This window comes from Piliocolobus tephrosceles, chromosome 10, assembly GCF_002776525.5.
Source record: "Piliocolobus tephrosceles isolate RC106 chromosome 10, ASM277652v3, whole genome shotgun sequence".
NCBI classification, from domain to species: Eukaryota; Metazoa; Chordata; class Mammalia; order Primates; family Cercopithecidae; genus Piliocolobus; species Piliocolobus tephrosceles.
This window is the reverse complement of record NC_045443.1, coordinates 74,430,052-74,444,936: the sequence shown is the minus strand read 5'-3', so window position 1 is coordinate 74,444,936 and position 14,885 is coordinate 74,430,052. Positions and strand designations below refer to the sequence as shown.

At 41.1% G+C, this 14,885-nt stretch overlaps 1 protein-coding gene across 1 annotated transcript in view; it reads left to right on the top strand.

Moving 5' to 3' along the window:
* E2F7 (E2F transcription factor 7) overlaps positions 1-14,442 on the top strand; it is a 44,416-nt gene extending 29,974 nt beyond the window's left edge. Inside the window, exons 8-13 of the mRNA XM_023218252.2 lie at positions 1,324-1,509; positions 2,250-2,322; positions 5,405-5,906; positions 7,605-7,860; positions 9,737-10,158; positions 11,497-14,442. Coding sequence (XP_023074020.2) covers positions 1,324-1,509; positions 2,250-2,322; positions 5,405-5,906; positions 7,605-7,860; positions 9,737-10,158; positions 11,497-11,667 — 1,610 coding nt within the window. The 3' untranslated portion in view covers positions 11,668-14,442. The remainder of the gene's footprint in view (positions 1-1,323; positions 1,510-2,249; positions 2,323-5,404; positions 5,907-7,604; positions 7,861-9,736; positions 10,159-11,496) is intronic.
* The last annotated feature ends 443 nt before the right edge of the window (positions 14,443-14,885 follow it).

Here is a 14,885-nt window from a genome sequence, read left to right as displayed (position 1 = left end):
AGGCACTTTTCCCAGTCCTCTATGAGCTGCAGACATTGTTCCCTCTAGTACTTTCTAATGGTTCTTTCCCTGGCCTTGGGTATCTTTCTCACATGCATCAGTACTCCAGTGAATGTTCAGTTTGGACCTTTGCAAATCCCCAGCATTCTCTTTCTGTATAGCCCTCCTCTCCAGCATTCTGCCCTGCAAACCCTAGCTGTCTTGACTTTCCAGGACTCCCAGCTCTATCTTCAACTTAGGGGGACCTCCAGTCTCTGTCTAGGTCCCTCTCCCTACATCCCAACCTAGAAACATTCTCCAGGCAGTAAGCTAAAATCATCATAGAGCTCACCCTATTTGATTCCTGTCTCATAGAGATCACTGTCCTACATGTCCTGATGCCCAAATGTGTTGAGAGCCACAGTTTTATGCATTATGTCCAATATTTTGTTTCAGGAAGGAGGCAAATGTGGCCCCTATTACTGACTTGACCTGTTTTCTTTTTGATTTTGTAATTTCTTATTTTTCTAACTGGGCTTTTGTTCTAAGAAAAAGAAAACTGTAAAGATTACTTTTTGTTGTTATTTTCATTTCAAAGTTTAATTAATGTGAAATGCATGTTTTAGAAAATGTAAGTCTAGCTGGGCCTTTCAGTTTATTAAATCAATTCTCTAACTAAAATGTGCATGCTTTGAGCTTAGAAAAAAATTAGCACAAATGAATAAGGTAGAGATGACCATCTGTACAACATGGATAGCTGCCTGAGTCTATATAGAAAGTTCTATCTTAACCCCACATACACTCCGTTAAACACAAACAGTGTCTCCAGGGCCTAACCTTTCGAGCCTCCTACTGCATAAGAAAGAAATAATAAAGCATAACAGAAAATAGAGATTCTCCTATTCATTGTTGTAGATCTGTGGCATAGGAAGCTGTTCTCAGTTAATCTTGAAAGTGAATCTCAAAATATTCATTTTGGGCTGAGCATGGTCGGGCTTTCCTTTGATACTCTCTGCCCAAATAGAGCATCTAAAATGTGAGGCTCATTCTAATTCGGGTTGAAGAACATCTTGCTCTACTTCTGTTGCAGTTCAGATAATTTTAGAATATACATGGATTCAATCTCATTTTATAGTCATCCACTAACTTAAAAAAAAAATAAGTACATTGAAAGAAATTGGGGTTTGAGACAAGGCTCATAAAATTCCTTTGATTGTCTTAGTTTTTGATTTATAGGGTAGTAGCTCCATTACAATTATAGGTTCAAAGCCATTTCTTAAATAGACGAAAATTATCCTGAATTACAGCTGTATAACAACACTACCAATTCTCTCATTTATGTAGATGAAGAACTGGTGGATGTTTCTGCATCTGTCTTACCAGAATTGAAAAGAGAAACATACGGCCAGATTCAAGTCTGTGCAAAACAGAAGCTGGCTCGCCATGGTTCTTTTCACACAGTTCAGGCTTCTGAGAGGATCCAGAGGGAGGTGAACTCAGAACCCAGCAGCCCGTACAGAGAAGAACAAGGTATCTGCCCTTGCATAATCTATGGAGTCCATCAGTTGCCATGTAGCTGTAGCCCATGCCAGTGCAGCACCCATGTGATGGCGTTTCCGAACAAACTGACTCTCTCAGCCCTGCCTGTTTTTTCCAGTGGTCTACTTTTTACTTAGCTAAAGTCAAGCAATTATTGGAGGCAAAGGAGATGCTGATATCACAGTCTATGAACATGACCCCTTGCCTAAAATTGATCCTAGTCACCTTGTAGACCAATTGGTTTGGCATAGTTGGCCTGTTTGACGTATCTCAGAAACTCGTTAGACCTATCAAGCAATGCTTGTTTTGAATACTTTTTTTTTTTTCCTTTTTGAGAGAAAGGTCACTCTGTCACCCAGGCTGGAGTACAGGGGCATGATCACAGCTCACTGCAGCCTTGACCTCTCAGACTCAAAACAGTCCTCCCACCTCAGCCTCCCAAGTCGCTGGGAGCACAGGCATGCATCACCATGCCTGGCTAATTTTTTTTTTTTTTTTTTTTGTAGAGATGGGTCTCCCTGGGTTGCCCATGCTTATTTTGAATTCTTGATGAGACCTGAATTCACCATGAACAGTTAGCTTCTGAAAATTTCTCTTTGAAGCAAAACCGTAACAGTTTTGAGTAATCTCTGAGCTGAGAATAATGAATTCTCAGCTATATAATTCTCAGTATATAGTTGGTATGTATAAGTCTCTTGCTATATTTGTTAAGCCTTCATCTTCCTTTTCAGGATCAGGTGGCTACTCTTTAGAAATTGGAAGCCTGGCAGCTGTCTACAGACAGAAAATAGAAGACAATTCACAGTAAGTAGTCTATAAAAGCTCAGAGTGTATTCTTTTCTGTCTCCTAGTGTTAACTTTGACTAAATTGCAATGCTACCTATCAAAAGAAAAATGTAGGTCAGCCGTTTATTTGTTAGGAATTGGTAAGTTTTCCCTTTGTGCCCTACACTGTGCAGGAACTAGCATTAGGAACACCAAAGTATGAAAAATGGATACTGTAAGCTATGATGGCTTCTAGGAAACAGATAAAAAGACCAACGTTGAAAAGACACAATTCATAATTAACATGACCCTGAGAAATGATGTATCAGAGTTCCATGAATCACTTCATCATTATCATAGTTGGCTTTGCCACTACCTACCAGGTATACCGTTCCAGGAGCCTTAGTGTATATTGACTCATCTGATCATAAGAGCAATCCTTTGAGGTTTTACAGAGAGGTATTACCCTCATTTTACAGAGCGGAAACTGAAGTGCAAAAGGTTATGTAACTTGCCCAAAGTAACATTGGTAATAGGTGACAAAGCTGGGATTCATATACCCAGGCTGTCTGACTTAAATTTGGGGCCCGATTTTGAAAGAAATCATGTATCACCAGAGAAAGCAGAAGAAACGCTAAACAGAGTAATTAGAAAAGTGTTTAATGACAGCTAGCTTCTGAAAAACATAAAAGTGTTTAATGACAGATATGGGAAGAAGCAGATTACAAGGCAGGGCCAGGGAATAGAAGACACCAAAGCCTGACTCGTTTTGCTGTCATGGTTTGTCCAAATAGGACAGGAAAAGGAAAAGCCATTCAGCAGAAGAGGTTAGGTGTTGGAGGCAAGTAGATCAAGTTGGCAAAAAGTTGGCAAAAACTAGATCAAGTTTGAAAGCCAGAGAAGAGTTTGGATTCATCAGGGAAACCATAAAGAGCTACTATAGGTTCACTGATGAAGATCATCCTGGCTACTTTTCGCAGGTGGGATTAGGAGTGGAGAAAGGCAGGCCACAGAACAGAGCATTTGCAGTCGTTCTGGTCTGCTGTGGGGCAGAGCTGAGCTGTGCTCACCAGAGGTGGAAAGAAAGGGAAACCAGTGTGAGACAGTGAGTTGGCAAGACTCGCTAAAGGAGACAGGCATTAGAAAGAATGTCTGCATGTCAGGTGATGGTGATATCACTGGTGGAGATGGAGAAGTTGAAGGTGGATGGCTAGGTGGAGGGATGGTGGGTGATATACCCAGGGTGGGCATGTTCAGTTTCACAGAGCTGAGCAATCCCCATTACTCAACCAGAGGCAGCTGACTGGAGAGGTGATTCATCTCTGTGGCCCAGGGTGCTCCGTTTTCTTCTCAGCAGCACAGTGGGCAGTGAGATGGTGGGCAAAACAGGTCTTCGTGATTCCATCAGAAAGACGGAAAGAAATCCTAGTCCTCTGTTTACTGTTTTTTTGTTATTGTTGTGGGTGTGTGTTTTTTTCTTTTTTCTTTTCTACTTTTTGCTTTTTCTTTTTGGAGACAGAGTCTCACTCTGTTGCCCAGGCTGGGGTGCAGTGGCATGATCTCGACTCACTGCTCCGCCTCCCAGGTTCAAGTGATTCTTGTGCCTCAGCCTCCAGAGTAGCTGGGATTACAGGCATGCGCCACTACGCCCAGCTAATTTTTGTATTTTTAGTAGAGACAGGGTTTCACCATGTTAGCCAGGCTGGTCTTGAACTCCTGACTTCAGGTTATCCACCTGCCTCAGCCTCCCAAAGTGCTGGGGATTACAGGCGTGAGCCACCACGCCTGGCCCTCTGTTTACTATTTCTTAAAGGATCATTCTTCTCTATTCCTAAAAATATACTAAGAACATAAACATGGTTTTAAATATTTGGAAATTTTTCCAAACGAAAGGCTCCAACATTGTTTATATCTTATTTATTTCATTTTCTTATTTTAGAGACAGGGTCACCCAGGCTGGAATGCAGTGGCACGATCGTAGCTCACTGCAGCCTCAAACTCCTGGGCTGGAGCAATCCTCCTAGGCACCCCACATTTATGGGACTTAATTTTGTCACATTTATGGGACTTAAAATTTTACACATTTATGGGACTTAATTTTGACTGTGTGCTGCCTAAAATGTTGTTAACAACACAGAGCAGAATGGGACAAGAATGGCAGAAAATAATAATTGAGAAGATAAGTTTGTTTCCTCACTGCCCACTCCATTTCTTTCATACTGGATTTGTGAAATGAGACAAATGAGATTAATCTTTTTTTAAATCAAAGTCTAGTCTCTGGTACTCTCCCAGGGTCTCTCACAATCACTGAGAACATGGGTTTTGCCATCAAACAGATGTGGGCATGGGCCCAGCTTCCCACTTCAGAACTGGCTCACCCAAGACGGGGTGATCAACCGCTGCACTTCAGTCTTCCTCAGTAGTAAACTGGGGGAAATGAGAGTAGCTTTTTTTTTTTTTTTTGAGACGGAGTCTCGCTCTGTTGCCCAGGCTGGAGTGCAGTGGCATGATCTCGGCTCACTGCAAGCTCCGCCTCCCGGGTTCACGCCATTCTCCTGCCTCAGCCTCCCAAGTAGCTGGGACTACAGGCACCCACCACTGCACCTGGCTAATTTTTTGTATTTTTATTAGAGACAGGGTTTCACCGTGGTCTCGATCTCCTGACCTCGTGATCCGCCCGCCTCTGCCTCCCAAAGTGCTGAGATTACAGGTGTGAGCCACCGCACCCGGCCAAAGAGTAGCTATTATTATAATAATTGCATAAAATTGTTATACTATTATGCTAATTATAATAGTATGTACATGCCTGGCAAGGATGTAAGTGCTTGGTAATTGATAACGATCAGATGTGGAAGAGATGGAGGAGGAAGGAATGTTCACTCTCACCTGAGATTCCAATGGCTCTTCCCACATCGGCTCTCCTACCCCATCCTAACCATTTATCCAGGCCATACCTGGGTGTCTGCCTCTGGCATGAGCTAACACGTGCTCAGCGAGTGCACTTTCCTATCTGCCTGAAGAGTATTATCTCATTCCTGATTTGGCATGGCTCTCTTTGGGAAACTAAAGGGTCAGGAGTTGGTAGAATGTGCTAACTTCATTACGTTTCTTTTTATTACAGGGGAAAAGCCTTTGCCAGTAAGAGAGTGGTGCCTCCATCAAGCGGCTTGGACCCTGTTGCTCCTTTCCCTGTCCTCTCTGTTGACCCAGAATATTGTGTTAATCCTTTAGCCCACCCGGTATTTTCTGTTGCTCAGACGGACCTGCAGGCATTCTCTGTGCAGAACGGTCTGAATGAACAAGTGGACGTCTCACTTGCTTCTGCAGCCTCTGCTGTGGAGAGCCTGAAGCCGGCACTCCTTGCTGGCCAGCCTCTAGTGTACGTGCCCTCTGCCTCACTGTTCATGCTGTATGGAAGTCTGCAGGAGGGACCAGCGTCAGGGTCAGGGTCAGAGAGGGATGACAGAAACTCAGAAGCCCCAGCCACAGTAGAGCTGTCATCCGCACCCTCAGCTCAGAAGCGCCTCTGTGAGGAAAGGAAACCTCAGGAGGAGGATGAGCCAGCCATGAAAAGGCAAAGCAGGGAATATGAAGACGGCCCACTGTCGCTCATCATGCCCAAGGTAAGGGAGTGCAGGTGGATGTGTCTGGTGACATCCTGTTAGCCCTGAGCTTCTTCCTAATGAAGATACACTGATATTAATAAGCGATGGAGTCTGGAATATGGGGCTATTTCATGTTACTTGCGTAATTAATTAAGCCCTGGAGTGGCTCTGCCAAAAATCTTGCCTTAAAATAGTGCGTAAGAAAGGTGATTTTTATAAAACTCACACTTTCTATAAAATGCTAAAAAGTATAAAGAAGAAAAGTTACCCAGAATCCCACCACATAGAGGCATCACTGTTAACATGTTTATATATTTCCTTCCAGTTTTTTTACATCCTTTTTTTAAAACAAATTAGGATCACTGAAATAAACATCTTAATCCAGGATGCAGCTGAGTTCCAGAGGGAGGAATGTGGGTGCCGTCTGGCAATCAGATCTTATGCTTGGTCAGTTCTCTTCACTGCTCAGTGATCCCATTTCCCTAGCTTCAAAATGAAAAGAACAAAAATATGAGCTGTCCACATCTCCTGCTTAGTAGCCATTCAGAGGTTAATGAGATATGACCAGTAAAACTCTCAGAAAGCAGGAGCACTGTCATTACAGTGGTTTGCAGTGGGTAGGCTGGGCACACTTCCTGGAAATCATTACACTAATTAAGAACCTTTCTCTATTTTTTTCTCTTGCTAGAATGAATCTTTCTCATTTTGTAGATAGCCTGGGGTTGCAGATCAGAAGTGAAAGACTGGCATATGTCTTAGGTAACCAAGACATCTTGGGCCAGCCCACAGTTCTTATGAGACCCCAAAAGACTAGTATCAACACCCTTTATGTGTGTTACTAGCTCAGAAATATATCTCACAGTCTAACCACCACAGCCAGTTTTCCATTGCTAAAATCTCTCTCATTTCTCTACTTTGAAATCACAATACTATCAATGCACATGACATGACATTTTCAGACGATTCCTACAAATACAATGGAAACCACTGACATACACAAATCAGCGTAGCACGCAGCTGTATGCTACCTTTATGTGTTAGCAATATTAAGAGAGCTGTTATTAAGATTTACTAATCCCAGCCAGGCGCGGTGGCTCACGCCTGTAATCCCAACGCTTTGGGAGGCCGAGGTGGGTGGATCACGAGGTCAGGAGATCAAGACCATCCTGGCTAACATAGTGAAACCCTGTCTCTACTAAAAATACAAAAAAATAAAAAAATTAGCCGAGCGTGGTGGCAGGCGCCTGTGATCCCAGCTACTCAGGAGGTTGAGACAGGAGAATGTTGTGAACCCGGGAGGCGGAGCTTTCAGTGAGCCGAGATGGCGCCTCTGCACTCCAGCCTGGGCGACAGAGTGAGACTCCGTCTCAAAAAAAAAAGATTTACTAATCCTAGTACTTTGGGAGTCTGAGGCGGGCGGATGACCTGAGGTCAGGAGTTCGAGACCAGCCTGGCCAACATGGTGAAACCCCGTCTCTACTAAAAATACAAAACATAGCCAGGCATGGGGGACACCCCTGTAATCCCAGCTACTCGGGAGGCTGAGGCAAGAGAATCACTTGAACCCAGGAGGCGGAGGTTGCAGTGAGCTGGGATCGTGCCACTGCACTCCAGCTTGGGCAACAGAGCGAGACTCCATCTCAAAAAAAAAAAAAAATGAGATTTACTACTGGAATTTTGACTTACTTTCCTGCTTCCTGGTTTGGTTGTGTTTAGAAACCCTCAGATTCCACAGACCTTGTCTCTCCCAAGACTATGGGTAACAGGGCATCTATACCCCTCAAAGACATTCATGTGAATGGCCAACTCCCTGCTGCAGAAGAGATTTCAGGAAAGGCAACAGCAAACTGTTCTGTTTCTTCTGAGTGGGGAAATCCTTCAAGAAATACAGATGTTGAAAAGCCTTCAAAAGACAATGAAAGCACCCAAGACCCTTCTTTGCTACAGTATCTTTGTGTGCAGTCTCCCGCAGGTAAGAGATATCATCATGTCTTAGAGTCCCTTGTGGCAGTCAGATCATGAATTGGATTTTTAAATTTTTGTCTGTGTCACCTGACCAAAGTGGCTTATTGATGTGCCTGAGTCATTTTACTCCTAGCTCCTTTGTTTTCTCCATCTATAAATGGAGAAGCTGATTCTACTTTCACTAACTTCAGGAGTAATGGGAAAATAGTTGAGGCAGATGATTTAAAAAAAATACATTAAACATTATTTGGTGAAAAAGCACGGTAATTCAGCTGAATCTAGCATTGGTTTAGTTTAACAGTATGAACCTGTTGGCCATTGTGTGCAGCTAGTGTTTTGAGGTCTTGAACATCTAGAGGTACTGAGTATATAGCATCATGACTAAGCGCCAGGTCTGGAGTAAGAGGGCTTGACATTTAAAACCACTTATTATTGCGTGAACTTAAGTATTCTTCATCCTCATTGGTTAAACAGCAGTAATAATAGCACCTGCTTCATATAGATGCTGTGAAAATTGAATTAAATTTAATAAGATAATACATCTAAAGCACTTAGAATAATAGCACCTGGCACTTAGCAAGACTCAATAAATGCTGTTACTATTTTGAATTAAAGCCGAAATACAGTAGACACCAGATTTTAGAAATATATACTTTGTACATAAAGCTACTCTTGATGCAAAGATACCTAAATTGATTTTCCTCAATTCCTTGTTGGCTTAAGCCTAACCTGCTAGAACAGGTTAGGTTAGTATTTATGATTATTCACTTATCTAGAAAAAAATTCTTTATTCCTTTAGTAAATATCTTTTAGTGCTTTCTCTAAGCACTGAATATTGGGGATACATGGGTGAACAAAAATAGATTCAGCCCCTGCTGAATGAAAATTACAGCCCAGCACAGGGATTTTTAACTTTTTCTGTGCCATGGATCTTTTGGCAGTCTGGTGAAGGCCATGGATTCCTCCTCAGAATGTTTATAGATACATAGAATTAAATACATGGGATTACAAAGGAAGCCAATTATATTTAATGCAACAGGAACAACCATTTTTAAAATTACTGATAGTAATAAAAAGACCTGGCAGCAAGCCCAATACTGTCAAAATTTCCAAGTTGTGATGAGCTTGACAGTTATTAAGAAATCTGTAATAGCTTTAATGTAATTTTCACATGTCTGTACTATTTCCTAGTGACAAAGTCAAGGTACTGTTAAAATTGTTGATTTGTTGCCTGTGATAATTGAGGGAAATAAAAATTTTCAGTTAGGAACTTATGAAGATATTTTGGCCAGGCACAGTGACTCATGCCTGTAATCTCAGCACTTTGGGAGGCTGAGTTGGGAAGATCACTTGAGCCCAGGAGTTTGAGACCAGCCAGGCAACATAGGAAGACCCTGTCTCTACAAAAAATAAAAGAAAATTAGCGGGTGTGGTGGTGTGCTTGTGGTCCCAGCTACTCTGCAGGCTGAAATGGGACGACTGCTTGAGCCCAGGAGGTTGAGGCTGTAGTAAGCCATGATTACACCACTGCACTCCAGCCTGGGTAACAGAGCAAAACTGTGTCTCAAAACAAAACAAAAAATCATAATAAGTAAATAAATAAAAATAAAGATGTAATCTTTCCCATCCAAGCTTTTTGCCTTCTCAGTTTGGGTTCAGTGGAACTCATGTTAAAAACTTTACAGGCATCAGATAAATGTGGGATTACAATCTTGGCCACAGCTGTGAAGGAGCAGGGTGTGGGCTGTTTGGCCTGGGGGAAGGCCTCATCATTCTTTGATTTATTGTGGACTCCCATTTGAAAGGGCCATGACAAATGTGAGCTTGAATGGTATCCTCATGATGACATATATTGATTTTCACTTGTTCTGCTTTTCTTTCAGGATTAAATGGTTTCAATGTACTTTTATCTGGCAGTCACACCCCCCCTACTGTGGGCCCATCCTCAGGTCAGCTGCCGTCTTTCAGTGTCCCTTGCATGGTCTTACCATCTCCATCTCTGGGCCCTTTTCCTGTTCTCTATTCTCCTGCAATGCCGGGCCCAGTTTCTTCTACTCTTGGTGCTCTCCCAAACACAGGACCTGTGAATTTCAGCCTGCCTGGCCTTGGATCAATAGCCCAGCTTCTCGTCGGCCCCACAGCTGTGGTTAATCCAAAGTCGTCCACACTCCCTTCTGCAGACCCTCAGGTTCAGGGTCAGCCCTCACTAAACCTGAGTCCAGTGATGTCAAGGTCACACAGTGTCGTCCAACCTGAGTCCCCCGTTTACATGGGACATCCAGTCTCAGTAGTAAAATTACATCAGGTGAGGCCTGAAGTTTCCTGAAGACACTGTCATTCTGGGAAGGGGTATGCCTGTGTTTAACTAGCTTTCATTTTAGCCACATGATTGCCGGACAGAGGCACTAGGTCAGGCTCCACCTGGCTTCCATTGTAGACCTAGAGTTATCTGCTCCTTTTATAAAGCACTGAGACATGAGGTGAGAGATCCTGTGCTTTAAAGACAAAAATGTATGTTTTTAGGTGTCATTCTGTTTCTTTTAATTAGAGGGACCTGTTTTAGGCATAGTTCGGGGGGATTTTTGAGGAATGCTAAATAGTTGTATTATTTTGATGATCTTCAAGCTTTTATTTCACTAGGTCAATAAAAGAAGCCACCCTAAATTTTAATTATACAGCTATAAAAACAATCAAAAGAAACAGAAGTCTTGATAGTAACTCAGAGATGCTTAGCCTGTCAGTCATTTCTTAAGATGTGATGTTTAGAGACTGTGTCTATGTATAATGTCTGTATGTATATTCATCTGTACATACTCAGAAAACATAAAAATATACATAAAGATATATTATCGATATAAGTTAATGAGTCTATATTTGTCCCCCAACCTCCATTTGTGGTTCAGTCAAATATTTGTTGAATTCCTATTATACATTAGGTTGTTCACAGTGATTACTTACTCTCCCAAAGAATTATATTTAGCCAAAAAATATTTTAGACAAGTTATTCAGAGGCTCAAAAGTTTGCAAGACATTGAAATGAACATGTTAGGTTTAAAACAAGATGATTATAGCATAACACAGAATTTTCTATCACCATGTGCCAGGCACCGATCTAGGCAACGATGATAGAGCCATGAACAGGGTAATGGTCCCTGCCATTTTAGGGCACATTAAGGGAATAAATATTTAACATTTAACATTAGGGGATAAATATTAGCAAGTAAAGAGAAAGAGCCAATACACAAACCATGTGGGCCTCACATGCTCTAAAGTGCTTTACAATTATTATCTTATTTAATTCCTACAACCTTGTGAAGTCAGTACTTTTACCATCCCCGCTGGATGAAGAAACTGAGGGACAGATTGCCTTGTCAACGGTCGTAGAGCCCAGTCCCTGGCTCTAGATGCCACACTTGTAACCTCTTTGATAGACTGCCTTTCTGCACCCAAAACAACAAATGTGAATTTAATTTTCAGTTGTAGTAAGCAGGAGAGACAAACGGCATAAGTATGATAGGAAAGCAAAGAAGGAGGAACACCTGCCTTGGGATCCTAACACACAGGTCAAGAAAGGGCTGCCTTTCTACTCAGGGATCAGAAACAATGTGACTTCACTTCTGCTTTTACTTTTTTCTTTTTTTAGTCACCGGTTCCAGTGACCCCCAAGAGCATCCAACGCACACATCGTGAGACATTTTTCAAGACACCCGGCAGCCTTGGAGACCCTGCCCTGAAGAGAAGAGAAAGGAACCAGTCACGAAACACCAGCTCGGCCCAGAGGAGACTGGAAATCCCCAGCGGCGGGGCTGACTGACCTGCTGCTTTGCCAGGTGGGGGAGGGATCAAACGCTCTGAGAGTCCCGGATGTCCGAGACGGAATGCGAACCTTCCCGTTCTGAGCACGGGTCCTTCCACTGTCTTTCATCCACACTTCTGTTAACTTCCCACCATCATCAATCATCTGATTTCCTGAAAGTAATTAATTGTGCATTTAATACCAGTTAGAGGTCCGACTCTCTGCATGGTGTCACAGTGAAAGCGCCGACTGACTTTAGTGGTTTTGATTCAAGAATCGTCTTATTGCTGGAAGTAGATCTGAATAGGCTACCGGAGCCTTGTGGTTTTTCTAAAGAGGGGCGCTGTCTAGCACTTAACTAGGGTAAGCATTCTTAACATGTATTTCCACTTACCCTGAGTAAATCTGTGGTGAGAGAAGCTTCCTTTCTGCAGTTTAAAAAAGCTACTGCTTCCTTAGGCTTTATCAGGAAGCCACCTTCAGTTGTGAATCCTATGGTATTATTTATTTTGTTCCTGAAATGGGATTTAGTGCAAAAAGTTTACAACTACAGTCTTTAACACATTTTTTTCAGGGTATGACGACTTGAATGTTTGTACTTTTATTCTATAATTTGCCCTGCACTTATTCTACAACTTAGTAATAATGTGGATAAATGTATCTACATGACACATGTCAAGACCAAAATAACTGTGAATGACACACCTTGCTGTAAATGAACTGTGCTAACCCTGACTGTGGGCATGAGAACAAAGATGAACTCTAGAACTCTAGCAGCCTAACTGCTGCTTCTCAAATAACTGTGTGAACAGTGAGATATTACTGTTCGTTTCTAAAAATCCTACTGTGCCCAGTTTCCTTCACTACATGCCCTGCGTTTTTTATTTCAATGTTTAGCTGTAGAGCTATGAGATATGGATGTCTTCTAACAATTGCTGTTTGTAAAAATCAGGATGGTAGAAAGTGATTACATGGGAAATTGGAACCTGGATGAGACCTTTTCGTTGAATTCTGAAGAGTAATTATGTGAAAATTGATATAGGGCAAGAGATGCTTCTTTTGTTTCTCTTCTACTTCATGTGTGGAAGAGTAAGGGGGAAAATGGACATATGTTTCATAACCAAGGATATTCAAACCGTAGTTAGATGGTACCTCTGAAAAATAAGTATGGTGAGCACAGGGGTTGGTTGTTCTAGCATGAATACAATTTTGGAAACTGTTATGCAATTTCCCTTTTTTAACCCACATTACTTTAGGGGTGCATTAAGTAGCCAAACTATACTAGTTCTTTGTATTCCTAGACTTGCTGATATTTACCTCTCTCTTGTCTCTTCAGAGAACAAGGCAGCCATTCTCTCCTTCCTACTTTCCTTCATTCCCTCTTCCTTCCCTCCTTCCTACTTCTTTTCTTCCTTCCTTCTTCCTCTCTTAAAACTTCTATCTTAGATGTAGAATCCTGGTGTGGGGTTTTATTTTATTTTAATTTTTTGACCCAATAAAATGTTATATGAAAGAATAAAAATATTAATTTAAGAGACTCTGGGAGTCTGAATAAAGTAGCTTTATATTAACTATAGGATAATATTAGCCTTATTACCCCCACAAGATTTTTTTAAACTTGAGGTAGGTAGCTACATTAAATAAATTTGCTACTTATATAAAAATTTTTATCAACACTAAACTTTTAAAGTTTACAAGATTTTTTTTCCCCTTTTTTACAGTCTTCTATAGAGTTAGGTTAAAAATGTGGTTTTTAACCACATCAAAAATTGCATGGTACTGATGATCCTGAACTAAAACTGATGGGTTCTCTATCAAAACAAATAAAAATATACCTTTTTTAGGTTTCAATCTGTGCAGGGTGTATGCATCTTAACTCTCCCATGCTTAAGAACTTCCACAAAATATTTCATGGAGAGGTCTACATTTAGATGGAAACACAAATTGCCTTTCCCCTCACTGTTCCTGAATGCTGTATACTTGTTTTAACATTTTTGCTATCTTTTTTTATTCTGATCATGATATAACCATCTTAACCTCAGAATTCATATTTCTTGAGGGTGTTAAGAAGCAGTCCCATTGGTGAGGATATTATGACTTGGTGACCACACTTAGGAATAGAAAACCAAGCACAATTGCTTCTGTATTCAGTATCCACTTCTTAATGTGGCTTTATATGTAAAAATAATAATGCAGTGGTTGTTTGTCAGGAAAATGAATCTTACAGAACAACTGGTGGAATTGAAGCTGCTGCGCTAGACTTGGATATTTTGGGTAGTGAAGAAGCAATGGCAATCTTAAGTCTATTATTGTATAATTTAGTAAAAGAAAAAAATAATCAGTGGTGGTCCTACTAAGAGAATGCAGCTTTTTTTGAGTTGTCACAGAGGCTGTGTGTGCCCTACACTGACCAGGGTTTGTAAAACCCTTTCATTCTGGTACAAGAGTCGGGGGTATAACTTTTATACTTGAATCTACCTACCAAGTTTACATTTCTCAATTCCTTTTTGTAAGGTGCTATTTCTGTATTTAAATAACTTTCTTTTAACGTAAAGCTGCTTTCTGCTTATCTTATTGCACTGCTAGTTGTATGTAGGTATTAATTTTATTGCTGCTTACTGCTTTTGTTTTCTTATTATTTAGCTCTGCTCTTTTTCCTAATGGCTATATTATGTATAGCTATTTACTTGTAACTGTACTACATGTAAACTGATTTTTTTGTTCTGATTCTTTTCTAATATTTTTAGGAAATATTAAGCTTTATAAAATAGCAATAAAAAATAATTCATTTAAGAAGAGATGGTGGTTGTATTTTTGGTAGGCTTTTTTTGCATACTGTTTTGAGTAAAACCATTAACAGCTACAACATAGCCAACCAGGCCCTCATAAACGTAAGTCAGATCTTTTTGCTGACACCACCCGGTGGATGCTAAATGCTGAAACTTACTGCATCAGAATTTCATGGGAACTTGCGGGGGTTGAGGTACTGTGTAATTGAGCTTCTGATTTCTTCTAAGTCCCAATCTCTGTAGGTTTGGAGCTTCCAGATGATTCTGATGTTTATCCAATCTAGGAATCACAGGTAAATGCAGACCACCCCTCAACTTCTTGTGCCATCCATTAAGTCAAATGCTTCTCAGTGTAGCTAATGCCCACCTTTCACTGAAAGCCAATTTCTATCGTTAGCCCTCACTTTTAAATTGACCTGCAAGCAGACTTAATCTGATGTCCCCTAG